Here is a 17,657-nt window from a genome sequence, read left to right as displayed (position 1 = left end):
TAGTAACTTCCTACTGCAACACTGAATCACAATAGCTTCCCACAGCAACCAGCAGTAAAAATAAACTGGGCAAGGGGAAGTGGACAGCTTCTGCTGTTCCGCTTTCTTGGGCACACTTGAGTCACAAAAAAAGCTATGTCGAACACGGCGCTTGTTTTGCTGACACTGATGAAATCCACAAATGGTTCGGAGCATTCGAGCACAGAGCGTTTTGCAATAGGGTGCTCATCCTGCTCACAGGGCTGTGTTGTGTCTGTATTTTCATGAGGATCCAGACTTACGAATTAGACTAAAAGGAAGCAGGGACCTCAGAGTATGCGAGTGCTGCTTTGGTACTAAAGACAGAGTAAAGAGAAAGAGACAGAGAAAAACGTCCTCTTTGGGATATTCTGTGTGTCAAGGGTATACAAAAGACCACTGGGGAGAGAGTGGCTCTGTTGCAGTGTCAGTAGTAGATCTTGTCTTTTTGGAAAAGCAGATCCTGACTGGCTGAAAAGTATCTTGAAATACAATCCAGTTTGTACTTTTTGTCTGAGACGTCATTTGGTCAGCACAGTTTTAAGCTGTATTACAACTAAGACTCTGTGTGTGTGCACGTGTGTGTTTGCGTATTGGGGGGTGTTTTAAAGAACAACATCTTTCCTGTTACACAAGATACAGCCCAGGTCTTGAAACGTAGCCAGCTGGGAAAAAGCCCTGTCAAGAGGGTCAGGCCAAGGTTTCAAGGCAAGGCTGGGCAGAACCTTGAGTGACATGGTCTAGGGTGAGGTGTTCCTGCCCATGGCAGGGGGTTGGAGCTAGATGATCTTAAGGTCCTTTCCAACCATTCTATGATTCTATGAGACATAGTCAGGTTGCCAAGGATGGGAATCAGCTGGTGAGGCAGATCCTGGCTCTTCCCTTTGTAACAGTATTTGCTGAGAAAGTTTATAGTGAGACACTAAAGAGAACTGAAGTTAGGGCTAAAAAAGAGAATGGCTCGTTTGTCCCAGAATGGGGAAGGGGGTGCTGTTCCCTCTCTTACTCATGCCCATGGATATTTGGAGAACAAGGACTTGTAGGATAACCCAGGTGAGAAAGTACCACAGGAGGGCTCTAGTGAAACCTCCTGCTTAGAGCCAGGTGAGCCCTGAGATCAGACCAGGTTACTCAGGGGCTGTTCTGAGTGGGGTCTTGAAAACCAACAGGGGGGAAATTGCACAACTCTCTGAGCAACCCATCAATGTTTGACTGCCTGCATGGTGAAAATAGACTGCCGTAGAAGCAGTTCACAGAAAACCACATTTTTAATGTCATCCTCCTCATTAAAAAGGGAAAGATCAAATCTATTTTGTAACAGGAACAGTTTGTGTGAGGCATGGAAAACTTCTGGAACCAGGGGACTGATTCACATAAAAACGCATGTAAAAGATGGAAGGAAACCAGAAGGATGCCTCCAATTACATTCCTGCCTTGAAATTTCAGTATTGCGGCACAAAAGGTTTGTATTTTTAGTAGTGGATAGCAATGGGGAACATACTCTAAAAATAAACGAGAACGCACAGATAAAATAATCTATTTTGAAGCTCATTCTGAGAACGAAAGTGAATCCGGAGGCTCATGAGTGGCAGTCAATTTTATTTCGGAACTGTGCGTTGCTGTCAAAGCCCGAGGCAGGGCTGGGCATGACCCCCTCAAAACCCACGCAGGCTCCGCACCACCCGCCTGTGGGCCGCGTCGCTTCACTCCCACTCCTTTTTCTCGCACTTTTGGCTGAAAGCAGGCGGAAGGCGGTGAGAAGCCCGGCCAGACCCGACCCGCCGCGCCAGCACCGAGTTCGCGGCCCCCCGCGCGCCGTCCCGCGCTCTGCCCCCGCCACGGGCGTGGCGCGGGCCCCACCCCCTGCCCATATTGGGCTAATTCGCTTTCCGCCGCCGCGCCTCATTGGCCATGGGGGCGTAGCGGGAGGCGGTGATGCGCGGCTGGGGGCGGAGCCTCCGCTCGGGGCCGAGCCGAGGCGCTCCACGGCGCGGCGGGCGGGGCTCGCTGCCGCTCGGCCGGCCCCGCTGACCGCCCCGCCTCCCGAGGCATGACACGCCGCGCCGCCGGCGAAGCCCCGCTTTAATTGAGGCCGCCGGGATGGGGCGCACCGCGTAAGGCAGAGCGGGGGCCGCCGCGCTCCGGGCCGCAAGGCAGCGCGTACCCACGGCCGTACGGAGCGGCGCCGCGTCCTGCGCAGCGCTAAGCCCACCCCGGGCCGGAGCCGGGAGGAATCAGCGGAGCCGGAGCCGCGTCCGGCCGCCGCGTGGGTGGCCGGTGGGGCCGAGCGCTAGCGGCCGCCGCTGCCGAGCCCCATGAAAACGCAGGTCTGGGGGAGCTCCCCGCGGGCGCCCATGGCTGCGGCGATGCCGTGCAAGAGCGCGGAGTGGCTGCAGGAGGAGCTGGAGTCGGGCGGCGGCCGCTCGCTGCTGCTGCTCGACTGCCGCCCCCACGAGCTTTTCGAGAGCTCGCACATCGAGACGGCCATCAACCTGGCCATCCCTGGGCTCATGCTCCGCCGCCTGAAGAAGGGCAACCTGCCCATCCGCTCCATCATCCCCAACCACGAGGACAAGGAGCGCTTCGTCAAGCGCTGCAAGGCCGACACCGTGCTGCTCTACGACGAAGCTACCGCCGACTGGCAGGACGGCGGCGCCGCCACCTCCGTCCTGGGGCTCCTGCTCCAGAAGCTGCGCGATGACGGCTGTAAAGCCTATTACCTGAAAGGTGAGGTGCCCCCAGCCCTTTCTGCAGCCCTTGTCCGGCCGTCCCCGTCATGCCCCCCGCAGCTCCCGGACGGCCCCTGCATCGCCATCCCTTGCGCGGCCGGGGGCGGCTGGGTTGTTTTTTCCCTCCGCCTGATTTGTTTTGATTGTTAGGTACGTATTGAGCGCACACACACGCTGCATCCCGCTTTAATCCCCCGCACAAAATGGTCGCAGGCTGGAGGCGCCGGGAGCGCTCCGCTCCTTCCTGCCTCCCCTCCCCGGCAGCAGCAGCAGCAGGGAGCCCCCAGCCCCGCCGCTGGGGGGGCCCCTCCGCTGCCCTGTCCCGAGCCGACCCCGGCCGGGTGCCCCCCGCCTCCGGTCCCGGAGAGCCTTCCGAGGGCTCCCGGCGCTAGGCTCCTCCAGCCCTCCGGAAGCGATGGTCAGTTTATTTTTTGAGGTGGGGAGGGGCCCTCCCTGATTTTATTTTGTGCCCCCATCTCCGGAGAGAGAGCGCTTGGGGTTTTATCCCCCCCAATGCTGGCGGGGCTGGGAGAGGGCAGCCCGGCTGCTCCCCCGGGGCGGACGATGAAGGAGGGGGGAGCCCAGGCCCGCATCCCCTTACGTGAGGGCGTTTTGTTTTTCTTAATGTTTTCATGTATATATGCCCATATATATACGTATGTAGATATATTTGTATATTTGGGGTTTTTTGGTCATCTGGAAAGATCGCAGCGGGCCCCCGCAGCGAGCTGAGCAGAGCTCACAGCTGGGCTGCTGGGACCCTTCCCATCCTCCCAGTCCGGTCGCTGGGTGGCGGGTTTGAGGCAGGAATAACAGAAGAGCGGAGGCGTGTGTGTGGGGAGAGTGGCGAAGAAAGTTGCCACTTGCAGCTCTTTAAAAAGCATTGCTGCTTCTTCACAGTCCCCTTTTGCGCAGCCGGGGGAGCCCCTGCGGTGACAGGGAGACAGGCAGGAATTTGGGGACCAGCCTTCAGGGCTGTGCTGACAGCACAAGTCTCCTTAAAAAAGGTGACAAGGGGGGTGCGCATACATAAGCAAGCATGGAGATTGATCCCGTTCCCCCCATCCCTCCATTCCTTGCCTGTGCCAGTGGGTGAGTCCCCATCCTATCCCGGTTTGGGGTTTCCCAGTGGGCTCTGTGGCTCCTTTGCTTTGTTTTCCCATTTCTCTCCCCAGTCCTCCTCATCCCTGGGAGGAAGGAGCAGCTTTGAAGTTACTCCTAAGCTCTCCCCGTGGGCAGGGGAGGAGCTGAGCCCCTTTCTCTGCCTTTTTCCAGGAGCCTCGGTGGGAAATGTTTCCAATTAAAATTCCAAAATGGCTCCTCGGCGCTGTCTGGCAGTGCGGGGGGAGGAGGAGGAGGAGGAGGAGGATGAGGACGAGCCTTTTTCATGAATGGATGTGGCAGGAGCTGTCTGTCCTGCCCAGTGACCCGCCACAACCACCGAACCCACTAACAAAGTTTCCAGGAGACCTTTCTAATTAAACCATTTGTCAGTGTCAGAACCGATGGCTGAGCGCTGGTTTAATATTGCCTGGAAAGGAGGTAGATCTGTGGGGTTTTTGCTTCCCTGCCTCTGCCTTCCTTCCCAAGCTATTGAGGCAAGAAGCTGAAGAAAAGAGCTTGGGAGCAGACCTGAAGGGTCCCATCCCTCCTCAAGCCTGCTGTGGTTTGAGTGAAGACCCAACCTGTGACACTGCTCTGTCACAAAATGGGTTAGTAGTGTGCAGGTTACTCTTTGGCAAAACTTAAGACCTTTATTCCTGCTTGAAGGAGAATGTTTTTATTGGGTTTTACTGCCTGGGCTGGGTACGTGGTGGTGGTTCTTACTTTATCTTTTTAGATGCAGATACTTTTACACTTTTCTGCCTAAGTGGCATAATAGCTCTTGCCTAAACTGCCCCAGACCCATGCTGCTGAGAAGCAGAACAAGGCAAGATTGTCTCTTGCCATCGATTTTATTTTTGGACTTTTGTTTCTTTTGTGATTGAGATTTGGACCTTATTTATCACAAGCAATATCAAACTTTGTAAGAAACACTCTGGTTTCTTGGGACCTGTTTAGTCAATAGCAGTCTGCCCAGGGAAGATGAGAGAACAGGGAGATGCCTTTCTTGGTGTGAAGTTGAAGGTGTACCAACTTTTTTGCTGGCAAAGACTCACTAAGTAACATGTATATACGTCCACATAGAAGGACTTCCCATTCTGAACAATAAAACATCTTTTTCTCTCTGCCTCCCTCCTCTCTCCTTTCCCTCTTCCCAGGTGGCTTTAACAAGTTTCAGACTGAGTATTCAGAGCACTGTGAGACAAACCTTGACAGCTCCTCACCCAGCAACTCTCCCCCAGCATCTGTCCTTGGCCTGGGAGGGCTGCGGATAAGCTCCGACTGCTCAGATGGCGAATCCGACAGGGAACCCAGCAGTGCCACGGAGTCGGATGGGAGCCCCATCCCTAACAATCAGCCTGCCTTTCCGGTCCAGATCCTACCTTACCTGTACCTGGGCTGTGCCAAAGATTCGACCAACTTGGACGTCCTGGGCAAATACGGCATTAAATACATCCTGAATGTAACTCCCAACCTGCCAAACATGTTTGAGCATGACGGAGAGTTCAAGTACAAGCAGATCCCCATCTCAGATCACTGGAGCCAGAACCTCTCGCAGTTCTTTCCCGAGGCCATTGCTTTCATTGGTAGGTAGTTGGCAGAACATCTCTTTTTGTACTCACTGCTTGGGAATGTGGCAAGCTGCTTCCCAGGGCTGTTGTTCATCTCTGGCCTCACCTCTCTGGGGCACAGCATCAGCTCATGCTGCCAAGGTGGCACTTCTGGTGTGTGTCACCTGGCTGGGTTCAGGGAAGCCTCCCCTTCCAAAATTCAGCCCTCTTACAGCACCTCAAGTTACCTGCAGGTGTGAGACCACCCCCTCTGTCTCTTGCTCTCATATGGTATTTTCATTTGTGTGGAATGGCTGAAATGAGGCGGTGGGGAGCTCCTTTGCCTGCTTGCTTGGAGGAATGAGTGATGATGGGAACTGCATTAACATGGCTGGTGCCAACAATTCCATAGCCCCAAGTGTGGTTAAAGTCTGGGAGGGGGGAAGAATATTCTTTTCCTGAGGGGATTTGCTAGTCTAGTTGCGATCCTGCTGTAAGTCTCCCTAGCATAACTAACTCCTTGTATGGATGCTTCTGCTAAGGTAAGTGTCGTCACAATGAGTTAGTGATTATAATTACACTGCAGAGCTCAGCTGGAAAAACTGCTGTGCAGACAGCCCCTGAGAGGGCTTTGGCTGGTCGTGGGGGAAGGCTGCAGGGAGGCAGATCTCTTTTCCCAGACTAGCACCGACTTTAAAAATTGCTTCTTATTCTGTGAGAAGTGTCTGTTGGGCTGAATAGGGATGTACACGTCCAGCATGACCTGTGCTGTCTGCTCATGGTGGTCATTAGCCTAATCAGTTCTGATTTATGGGGGCAAATGGCACAGGTAGTCGTTACCACCATTAAAAACCCTATGGCTCAATATCTGATTAAAGACATTGGTACTGGTAAAGGAGTGGGGGACCTTTTCCTTCAGGCTGAAATCTGTGCAGCCTGTTTTGATGCTGCTTTGATGACCCTGCTGTATAAGGCCTGAAATGGGGCAGGGCAGTGGCAGGTCCTCGGCTGCTCTTCAGCCACCCTAAACCCCTGGTATCCATGTGCTCTCCTTTGCCCCCAGCTTCTGTCCTCCTGTAACACGATTGTGGTCAGAAGCAGCTTCAGTGTGGCAGCAGGGGATCCATCTGATGTCCTGTCTGCACTTCCCTCACGGATCGTGGTCAGGGGTGAGGTGCTGGCATGAGGCATTTGGGATCTGTCAGCTCCAGTCAGCCGATGTCTCTGTGAACACTGCGCTTGTGCTTTCCAGTTAATGACAGGAAATGGAGGATTACCTCACTCTAAAGCCAAACACCAAGAAATGTGGCGCAGGTCAGATGAAAAGCAGAAATGTCTCAGAAAAATGTTGAATGGGGAGGGCCGGGTACGTGGGGGGGGCGATTCCCCGCTGTACTGGAAATTCTTGCCTGGTTTTGGAGGCTGGGGCAGAAAACCTGTTGTGATTCTGGTCTGGATTTTGTTTTGTCTCTGTCTTCTTTGCCCTTCCCTGTGCTTGTGATGCCAGAGTGTCTCTTACCTCTCTCTTTGCCTGAGGATCCTCTTTCTCCTGCCACCCTCTCCCTCCCTGACAAGCTCTCAGTCAAATGACTGACTTCAAATAGGGCTGCCCAGAAGTAAGCAGTGCTGGGTACTTGCATGCATTCAGTGCTCTCAGCGGCATGTCCCTCTTTCAGCACTAAGATGTCGATTCATAAAGGGATCACGCTGTTCCGGCTGTGCGAGAGACAATGAGTGTGTGTGTGCTTTTCAATCGGTGGCAAGGGAGGGGAAATCTCGTCGCTGTTCTCTCGCCATTTTTTGGTCCAGCCTGCATTCCTGCTCCCTGCTACCATTCATCCTAAGAGGCTCCTCCAGCACAAGCGTTTGTTTGTAGTGAAGTGCATTTCTGTTGATCCTAAAGAACAATTTCACAATAAGGGAAGTTCCTGCACTTCAGACTCTGCTTAAATTGCCTTTGACTACAGTCATATAACTTTCTAGTGGAAGGAGGACAAGAACAGCAGAAGAGAACAGCCTGTGTGGTGCTGGGCTGCAGCCCCACATCGAGTGCCTAGCCTTCCCCAGTTAGTTGGTGTTGAGGTGGGGGTGCTGTGCCTGACCACCAGCATCTCCCTGGAGCTGTTGTCTCCAGCTCCACCTGCCTTCTGTGGGATTTTCCATTTCTCGGTTTGAGTAGAGGGTACTGATGCTCCTGAGGCAAGGGATGTGATGCTAGGCTTGATTAATAACACTCAAACACGTGAGATGGTTGGTCTTGCTGCGTGGTACAGGGATGTGCATCTTCACTGTGCAGTGGGAGCATCTCAGAAGCCCTCTGGGGAGAGATGTGGGTGTCAAAGGGACATGAGATGTTGTCACTAGGAGCTGGGGATCCAGTTCTGGCAGTCCTGGGAGCTTGCAGCTGCCACCTGGCCCTGCTCCAAAGCCATGCATTTTTGGTGCAGAATAATAGACTCCCCCTTCCCCTTGTCTTGTTTCAGATGAGGCCCGTTCCAAGAAGTGTGGGATCCTTGTTCACTGCCTCGCTGGCATCAGCCGGTCCGTAACAGTCACTGTCGCCTACTTGATGCAAAAACTCAACTTGTCCCTGAATGATGCCTATGACTTTGTGAAAAGGAAAAAATCCAACATTTCCCCAAACTTTAACTTCATGGGCCAGCTCCTGGACTTTGAGAGGACTCTGGGACTCAACAGCCCTTGTGACAACCGCTCGCCCAGCGAACAGCTCTACTTCACCACCCCTACCAACCACAACCTGTTTCAGCTGAACACTCTGGAGTCCACATGAAGGGGATGCTGCCTGGTTGGGAACTCGAGCATCGAATCGCTTCTCTTGAGCATTTCAACTCTTACAAAAGTATCTGTCTTGCCAGGCAGCTCTGAAACAGCTGGCTTCTCTGGGCAGAGGTGCCTGATCGCTGCTTTACGAAGGCTAATGCCGTTCATTAGTATCCTGATCAAAGTGGTTTGAAGAGGTAGTCTTTTTACAGGGGGTTATTTAATATGGGCGATGTTACAGCGTTTTGAACGCAGCTGTCACCGGCAATAACCGCTTTCCTGGGTGCATTGGGACTGTCAGAACACACACATGTGCGAAGAGCTACCAGGGGTTAGCTTGCTGTGGAAAATGAGGAGATTTATGCACTTGGAAACCTTGAACAAAAGGTGTTGGGCCAAGACTGTTTTAAAACCCAAGTTTACTTTTATTTTTCTTTTTTTTGATTTTAAAGAAAAGGTAGATCTTACTCGAGCTTTGGGTTCAAACTCTTTTTAAATATGTAAGTTCCTGACTGTTTGTACAGACGAGGTTGCAAAACCAGTATTTTATTCTGTTTCTTGGTTGATCATTTATTATTTTTTTTAATCAAATGTTTATATTGACCAAATGCATTTTGCACACTTTGTGAAGCCTTGGTATGTCCTGGCATATTACTGGGTACTCCAGAGAGAGATACATGCTGCTGCTGTTGTTGTTAGCATCTGGTAGGAAGCTTTGTTATGTGTGAAGGCCAGTTGGGCTTAAACGCAACCCCTTCACCACTCCTGCACTCACAATCACAAACTCTGCACTGATTCAGCCAAGGTGACTAAGCCGCAAGCTTTTTTTAATGTCACCTCTGCCAAAAACAGTTTGCTGTTGACAGAGGTAAAACTCTTGCAGCCTCCAGAGTTGGTAGAAGCATGTCTGAGCCCAGCTTCATTCTCTGCTGCCTGTTGACTGACTTAACGTCATCCAGCTGGCCTGAAACCATTCCAGCTTCCCGAGTACAGAAGGTAGTTGTGATGCTGGTGTTTCTTGTGCACACTCGATCTTTTCCCATGTGTGCAGGGCAGAGGGGGGAACGCAGCGAGCGCCTGGAGCAGAGCAAGGATTGTGTAGCGGGACGGGACTGAATCGTCACGCATGGAGCGTGTGAGGGGAGTGAAGAGATGTGGAAATGATGAGAGCGTTGTAACAGAATTTTTTTTATATATATATATGAATATATATATTAACTGGCAAACTCTGAGATGATTGGAGCTTTCAACAGAGGTTCTGATTTTTTTTCTTTCCTCTTTCAAATAACTTTATGCTGTGCCTTCTATTCTGAGAAGACTTGTTTATATTTCTGGCTAGTGTTTGGCAAACACCTTATACCGAGCTGGGAGGGGAGGAAGTGGTGATAATTTCTGGGAGGAGGGCAGAACGGATTTGGAGATTTCTTTATTGGCTGCAATGTAGTCCCTCCTTTCTCCCCCCTCCCTGTCCACTTTAACTCTCATGTAACTGAAAAGAAAAAAAAAAGCCACGGATTTTTTCTAAATATCCAGTTTTTTGTACTTTTTTCAAGAAAAAGAAAAAAAATAAAAAAAAATCCATCTGGAGGAATGTTTGACGCTGTCACATCCTGAAACCGGTCTTTTTTGTTAAAGATGTTACCAGAATGTTGGAATGAGCTTCTCTTTCTTGTCTTCTGGTTGTTTTTTGTTTGTTTGTTCATTGAGTTTTGTTTGCAACAATGTTGGGATCGTGGGTCATTGGAAGGGAGAATGGGTGTAAGTACAGTTGTGAGTGAGAAAACTGAGAATATCCTAATTGCATCTTACCTCATGGAGGAATTTATTTTTTCAGGGATTTTTGGACAGTGCATCTGTATTGCATTACAGCTAAGCTGGTTTGTAAAGGCTTCCTGTGCTCTTAGTGGTCTTTCTTCTTTAAAGAAAAAGAAAAAAAAAAAATAAAAAAAAGATGCATCTTCTGATTAGTCCAAGTGAGAGCTTGTTAGTGAGGAATGGTTCTGCTTTCTGAGTTATGAAGGAAAATCAGTGACCCTATATATACTGATCCAATATTGGGACTTTGTTTATATTGCAAATAAATATTATTTTTTCTTTAAAACTGATGTTTGTGTCAGATGCTTGTTCTAGCCTCTGCCTTTACAAGGCCCGCTGCTCTTACCCGTTGTTTTTATAGTCTATTAGTATTGTTCTGTGACCATGAAGAGCATTTGCTGGGCAGTGTTCAAGTGGGGTGTTTGGTTTCATGCACAGCTTAATTTTTAAGCCCGGTGGTAAAATGGAGAGGGGGAGGCGGAGGGGTGAGGAGAGGGATAAGGGGATATTGGATAAACTGGAGAGAACAAAGAGCAGCTTGAGAATGGGGCTGGCTTTCACCCCAGCCATTCCTCTGCGCCAAAAATAAATAGATAAACTAAAGACACTTTTGTTCGCTGTTTAAGCGTGGCCTACAAAGGCATGGAAAGGCCTTTCCCACAACCGTTGTGATAGCGGACTTCATTTCACTAGGAAAGCAAAAAGTCTTGGCCTTGTGGGCAGCCACCTGATGACTTCTGGGTCTCCCAGGGAGTGTGGGAGCCCCCTCCTGCATCCTTGGGTGGGGGGCCAAGCCTCAGGCCATGGGTGCAGGTGGTTTGTGGGAAACCTGGAGGGGCTGATGAAGATGCTTAGGTTGAAATGTGGTTCCAGGCACCTAAGTGCAGCTCAGCTAAGGGGAGCAGTGGCTTCTCATGCTTCTGCTTGCAGCTGGGCAGAAATGGGTTTCTCCCTCTTCCCCAGTATGTTTTGCTTTAACACAAATGGCAAGAAATGAAATGACTATCTGTTCAATTGTTCAGTTCCTCAGCGTGTGTTGTCTTGTTCTCCTGACCCTAGGGCCTGAGTACCAAAGATGGCTAGTTTTATTCCTGAAGGAGCTCAGGCTGGCAGGAGCAGAGCTCACTGCAGAGCAGGGGAGGTAGTCAGAGGCTAAAGCAGGAGCCAAGGGAGCATGTGTGTTTGTTTACTCCTTGACTGCGTGATGGGAATCTATGTATTGATTTAGAGACCTATTCGTGGCTTGACAAATGAAAATCTACCAGGTATGCAGGGAAAAGAAGACCTTTAGGTTTTCCCCTGTAATTACATGGTAGAGTAGCTCTTGAGGAAGACGTGAAACCATGCTGGAGGCTGGCTGTGCGCTGAAGGAGTGTAGAACAGCTTGTCAGGTGTATGGCTATATTTGCTTCTATCTAATTTCCTCTTAGGATTTTCTGCTAATTCTGACTCTGTGGAGTAGGATGTTAGCAGTTAGCATTAGTTCTGTAAGCACATTTGCATGGTAGCTGTGTTGTGGCTGGCTGGAACAGCACTGCTGCTGCTTGTGATGGCCTAAGTGGAGGAACTGGTGTACAGGCAGGTCCCTACGGGTACCTGGTCCTGGGAGATGCAACTCTGTTGTAAGTGTCCCACCACTGCTGCACTTGAATGCCCTGTTGCCAAAGGAAGGAGATGGCTTGTCTGAAAACCATCCTGCCATCTGCAAAAGCTCTTTCCTCCGGGACCCAAAGGAGTCTTTTCCAAGCTTCCTGGCCTTGACAGCAGGGAGCAGCCAGCATGGCTGGTCCTCAGCCATCAGTGTTTTATAAATGTCTTGCACCATGCTTCTTGGCTCAGAGGGGTTTCCTTGGAGACCTGATGTCTTGTAATTTAGTGAGAAGACAAGAACTGACATCAGGAAAGGGACAATGCTGCTGGAGAAATAGTTATAGAGAAAAGAGAGCGTGGGGTCTGTCTGCACTCCCTTGCAGAGGCAGGCACGAGCACTAGCTGAGTGTAGGAGCATGGGCTGAGTGAGAAAGCTGGTTATGTTCAGATCAGTGGAATTTGGCAAGGAGATACGGCTTCCCACACGCAGCAGGGAAAAGCTCCTCGGTTAACCCATTGAGTCCAGACAAGCAGCCTGTGTGATGCTCTGTGGTGCTCTGCTCTACAAAACCAGGTAATCTGCTTGGGTGCAGAGATCTGCTGTCCCTAGGTTTTCACTTGTAATGCCACAAGCCCTCAGGCAATACGTGTGGCAAGTTATCTTCCAGCAGCCCTCTGCACTTCCCATCCTGCTTCCCTCTGTGCTACCTGGCAGAGCCTGGCTGCTCACCCCAGCCGGAGGGAAGGAGAGCAGGGTGACTGTTTGACATCTTGTGAAACAGGAGGGCAAAGAGGAGGCTCCTGGGGCAGTGCAGCGAGGATTACTTGTGGTCATAGACAAGGATACAGAGACAACGCAAAGGCAGGAGAGATGCATTCCAAACAGCTGCAGGAGGGAGGCATGAAGGACTGGTGGAGGCAGTACCAGGAGCCCAAAAAGCAGGACATGAGCTTGGGGAAGGGGCTTTGGGTTTACTTGTAGTTTTCTTTCCCTTGCTTGGGTCCCAAGGGAAACCCATCTCCTAGGCCCTCATTTCTTGGGGTGGCATCCAGCAGGCCCCGAGCATGATGCAAGTCAACCTCTGCAGCTCTGAACTTGCCCGCTGGTGCACCAAGCAGAGACGCACGTTGGAAAGCAGGCTCCTCATGCCACCATCTGAATTCGGGTGCTCACATTTCCAAGGTAACCAGGTTATTTGTGGGCTGTCGTTTTCTTTATTTATCCTTTCTGTGAGGAAATCAGGCTATTTACAGTGTGGCAAAGGCATGTAAATACTTCAGTTAATAACACATCCCTGTACTTACAGCTGACTGGCATGGGCTGTGGTAGTCATGCTCTGGGCTGCTCAGAAAGTATGTGAAAGTGGGCTTTCTTCCAGTTTTTGTGCCATTTGCTCCTGTGTTTCCTCAAATCTGTCTCTTAATCGTGCTTGAGGTCTGAGTGCTGGGCTGACTAAATGTAATCTGGGATGAGAGAGTGGCTGAGGAAATGCTTGGTAGGGAGAGCCGCTGTGCTGCCCAGCTGCACAGGCCCACAGACCTGTTAGCAAGGCCTTCCAGAGCTGCCACAAGATCACTGCGCTTGTACTGCACCCAGGAGGCTCGCCATAACAGGATGGGGGCGAGCATGTTCTGAGGGCTGCCCTGGTGTGGGGTCCAGGCTGCCACGTGTGGCTCAGCAAGTGATGTGATGATGAAGCAGCAGATGTGCCTGTTTCCTGGGGCCATGCTGTTTAGACAGCTGTTTGCGTGGCAGCTGCGCGGTGTTTGCCCTAGGTAGGCGTAAGCCCGTGAAGCGGGGAGCAATGCTGCCTTGTACCTCAGGGTAGCGCTCTCCCGGGCGGCCGGTGGCAGCCATTTTGTGCCCCTCTCTCCACAGCACGGCCCTTCCGGTTCGCCCTCAGGGTGGCGCTCTCCCGGGTGGGCTGTGGCAGCCATTTTGTGGCCCTCCTCGCCACAGCACGCCCTTCCGTGCCGCGGCCGCAGCTGCCCTGACGGGGGTGGGCAAGCCCCCTTCCTGGGACAGCAGCCCTTGTAGTGAGGAGTGGAGAAGTGCCCCGGTGAGCACGGGCTGCGCTTCTTAGCCTGGCTTTGTCTCTGCTCTTGCCTTCTTTCTCTCCAAAACACCTGAGGAGCTGCTGTGGCACCTCGTGTGGCACCTGAGGAGACCCTGACTGGTGGCCTAGGAAGGCTTCGAAAGACTCATAGCCATCACAGTGGTACAGAAACGTGTCTGGTTCCTGCGAAGGAGGTGTGGGAGGGTGAACAGTGGGGAGAAGAAGGCTCTCTGTGAAGAAGCTGAACCCCTCAGCCTAAAATGGTCGCAGCAGTTCTTCGGCAGCCATGATGGCACTGGCACCACTGGGCGGAGACTGTGAGGTGCTCGCAGTGGAACTGTAAGTTCTGGGTGCCTGTGGGCTCTTCCCTCACACCTCCACGCTGCCCTGCTCAGCCGTGTCGCGATGGTGGTTTTGGGGTTGGGAGCTGGGTCAGGGCGGAAGCTGTGGTTCAGCTTTGATGGCTCACTCAAGGGTTGGGGATTAATTATGGGTTGGGAATTAATCATGCAGCAGGTGCAGACACCCAGGCTGGCTGTACAGCCGCAGACTGCCGGTGCTCAGCATCTGTGGGGTGTGGGACCCCTCAGTGATGGGGCAGTATGGACCCCCCTCCCCTGCCTGGTGCTATGCGAGACCAGCAGCACTCTTTGGCCTTTCTTTTTCCGTTCTGGTTGGTTGTGCTCATACCTGAACTTCCACTTGTTCCGCATTTATTCTTATTTGCTTTCACTGTTTTCTCTCCTGATTTTTTGAATAGTTGGGATTTGAGGTACTCTCACCTGGCAGCTGCTCTTGCAAAGCTGAAGCCCTTCTGGAGGAGAGTGGAGCCCTGGCTTTCTCCCAGAGATACTGAGGCATGCTGGAAGTGGAGACCAGCTGTGGTATGGGGATATTTGGGAGGATGCGTGTCACTTCTGTGCTGCTCAGTGTTGCGAGTGATCCAAGACCATGTAGGTCCTCAAGAAGTACCTGATGACGGAGCCATGTATGAGTGGAGGAAGGGGAATCCAGACAGATTTATTTATTTTCCTACTTTCTTTCCCTGGAGAAACATCTGGCTTATGTAAAGCCATTTGCTGGGGTTCTCACTGTTTTATTTTGAAAGTCTCTGCATTCAGGCACTCTGCTCTTCTCATCTCCCTGCTCTTGTCATCTCCCACCATTGCCTCAAGGGCAGATTCTTCATGATAGGGGGTTTTGTTTTTATGAAGTTTACTCTTTGTTTTTGGTCTGTGTTGCCTTTTTATTTCCTTTTCTTGTAATGGACTACTGTAGTTTGGCTTGTGGTTTTGCCTTGTTTTCTTTTGAGAGGTGAATTGTTGTGATAAACCCTGCACAAAGTAGGAGGGAGCAGACTGCTGCATTGGCAGGACCCTTGTCACTGGAACAGCATTGGTGAAGCCCTGTGCCAGTGAGAAGCTGAGCTCTGAGGTTTGATTTCAGGTGCAACATTCTAGAAGCACAGCGTTTTTTTGGTATGGGAGCTTTTTGAACTGAAATATGTATGGGGGGTACAGTTAGAGGGGTTGTGACTTTGGATTTGGAGTAAATGCTCTTCTTCCTTTTGCCAGTGTGGCTCTAAATTGGACTTGTGCTGGCAGTGAAGTGCTCAGTACCTGGTGGAAGGTTTACACCTTCTGCTGCAGTTACGCAGTTTGGTTGGGTCCTACTCTAAATTTGGCACTTTCTCTCCCTGGATGGCTGATGCTCTGCTGCTTGGAGCAGGCAGCGCGTTATGCAGGATCCTCTTGGAGCTATGTAAAGTGGGATGTTGAACATGAGTGTGGGGGGATTGAGGGTGCTGAGCCCACAGGCAGCTGCCCTATTCTCTAACAGAGCAAGGATCAGCACTGCCATCAGCTCTGTTTCCATGTCCTCTCTACTATTCATCACATTCCCTCTGCCCCCATTCAGCCTTTGAATGATCCTGCGCTAGAGGTTCAAGCAGGCTCCTGCATGTCTTGGCTTTGCATCCAGTTGGCAGGAAGCTGAGAGAGATGTTTGGAAAAGTCTTGTTTGGGTTTTTTTTATTTTTTATTTTTTTTAATAAGAAGCTTCACTATTCATTCATTCTCCAAATAGCTTTCCTTCTCATTGGACAGCATCTTCCTGCTAGGACAGTCCAAGCCTGTTCTGACAGGCGGCTTATCTGCCTTGCAGCTCTGACTGCTTCCTCTGTCTCTTCTTTGTGTGGGAGGTGTTTTGTCTTTCCAAACTTCTGCTGACTTCAGTGGGCACTAGCTTGTGCCCAAACATGCACTGATAGTACAGTTCAGAGCTGAAATTCACCACTGATTTTAATTTATGCCCATGGAGCATGTTTTTCTTTGTAAAGGGATGGACGTAAGTGGTTTGGGGGGAGGGCAGAAGGGTTGTTGAAAGTGAAGCAGAGGTTCTCCACTGATCCTGTCTGCCTCAGTCGAGGGAGTCCTGCAGCAGAACATGGTGAAGGCAGTAGTGTTGAGGGGTGCCACACTGGTGGGACGTTCAAATAAGGGGCTGAACTGCACAAAAACTGCATCAGAAAGAGCCCAGAGCAGCCAGCTTGCTGCTTTCTTTTGTTGCCAGCTGCTCAGGCAGCTTTAGAGAAATTCCCAGTCTAGTTTTAAATCTGGTAAAAGTGGAGAGAAGCACGTGTGTATGCATGAAGCAAGATTTACAAATGTCAGTATTTTTAATGAAGCAAATCCAGTCATGTTTGAAGCTGCTGGCTGCCAGTGTGCATTCCTGATACAGACTCAGTGCTTCTGCTGAGGTACAGTTTCCATTCAACATGATGGGATTGGCACTTCCTACCTGTGGCTTGAACCAGCAGTAGCCAGGAAAGCCCCATCTTGTCCCTTTTGCATGTTCTTCTTGGAGTGTCTGTGTCAAGTTTGATGCAGCCTCATCCCCCAGACTGGGCTAGCCTGTCCCCCCTCAGATGGGAAGGGAGAGGATAGATCCTCTAGGTGGACATCCTTCTTGTGAAGAGGACTTCTGGATCATACATACCAGCTCTCCTGGGAAATGGTGGGCCCTTGCAGCTTGTGTTCGTTGACCACTAAGAGATGAACCACTTGACCTTGGAGATGGGACTAGTGGTGAGTTGCATGCCAGAACACTTTTCGTGCCTTACTGTTAAAATCTAGCTCTGATCCCTGGCAGTCCAGAATAACTGCCATATGTTACTGTCCTGAAATAGCTGTGAATGAAACTCTGATGATGGTTAGTTTTCTTGAATTGTCCAGAACTTCTATGAGCCTGGTCCTTCTGTGAAGATATCTTTGGCTTTGTCTGTGGCGTTCTTCACTTTTCTTCCTGAGCCATGGGATACTTCCTACTGGCCATGCAATGCCACCAGGACGCCCAGGGATGTTTGTAGGTCAGGGATGACAGATACTTGGCAGGACTCATGGGTGCTATTATTTAATTGCATTCCAACAGCAGCGAAAGCAGTAGCAAGAGTAATAAACAAATTATAATCTGCACTATGAAGCTGACAAATGCCACCCACTCATTACCTGCCTTTAACCACTCTCATTACTACTCAGCCTTTGTGGGAACTAATCTTGCTGTTCAGTGTCCGACTTGTTCACTTATTACCATTATCTGAAGCAATCGGCTGCTCCTTATGAAAGAAGAGGAAGGTGCTTTTCCTGAGGCCTGTTCTCTGGGTGTTGAAATGAGGGTAGCTCTGGGGTGGAGGAGTCTGAAGGAGCACTGTGCAAGAGCGTGGTGTAGCTGGGGGCTGAAGACTGAAGTCTACAGGGAAGATTGCTGGGAGGGGAAGTGCAGGGCTGAGGATGGGTGGTAGGATGGAAGATTCTCACTAGGAGGAAAAGGCTGTGCTTTGTTCATCTCCCTAGGATTGAGGAATAGTATCCAGCAAAAGGGATGTTAGGAAGAGCCCCATTTTTTTTTTCTCTGGATGTTTTCCAGGATTTGGAAGCAAGTTGGCTTACAGAGTAATGACAGGTCTCTTTGTGACTGCTCCAAGCCCAACGCATTGCGGGAGGAAGTCCTGGTAG

General features: G+C 50.9%; 1 protein-coding gene across 1 annotated transcript; it reads left to right on the top strand.

Moving 5' to 3' along the window:
- The first annotated feature begins 2,085 nt into the window (after window positions 1-2,085).
- Window positions 2,086-10,287, top strand: DUSP7 (dual specificity phosphatase 7). The gene is made up of 3 exons (XM_057407788.1): window positions 2,086-2,745; window positions 5,009-5,437; window positions 7,885-10,287. The coding sequence occupies exons 1-3, from the start codon at window positions 2,334-2,336 to the stop codon at window positions 8,190-8,192; spliced, it is 1,149 nt and encodes a 382-aa protein (XP_057263771.1). The 5' UTR covers window positions 2,086-2,333; the 3' UTR covers window positions 8,193-10,287.
- Window positions 10,288-17,657: the final 7,370 nt, after the last annotated feature.

Source organism: Pezoporus wallicus, unplaced genomic scaffold (assembly GCF_028554395.1).
Source record: "Pezoporus wallicus isolate ANWC-B61680 ecotype Strahan unplaced genomic scaffold, APGP_CSIRO_Pwel_v1 contig_3568, whole genome shotgun sequence".
Taxonomy (NCBI): Eukaryota; Metazoa; Chordata; class Aves; order Psittaciformes; family Psittacidae; genus Pezoporus; species Pezoporus wallicus.
Note: the sequence above shows the minus strand (reverse complement) of the source record. Positions and strands in the feature narration are given on the sequence as shown.

What these genes read in the sequence shown, in the direction of transcription:
- DUSP7 (XM_057407788.1), top strand. Translation starts at nt 2,334, where the DNA reads ATGAAAACGCAGGTCTGGGGGAGCTCCCCGCGGGCGCCCATGGCTGCG. An exon ending in TAAAGCCTATTACCTGAAAG is followed by an intron (nt 2,746 to 5,008) that starts GTGAGGTGCCCC and finishes CCCTCTTCCCAG; the next exon opens with GTGGCTTTAACAAGTTTCAG. An exon ending in CGAGGCCATTGCTTTCATTG is followed by an intron (nt 5,438 to 7,884) that starts GTAGGTAGTTGG and finishes GTCTTGTTTCAG; the next exon opens with ATGAGGCCCGTTCCAAGAAG.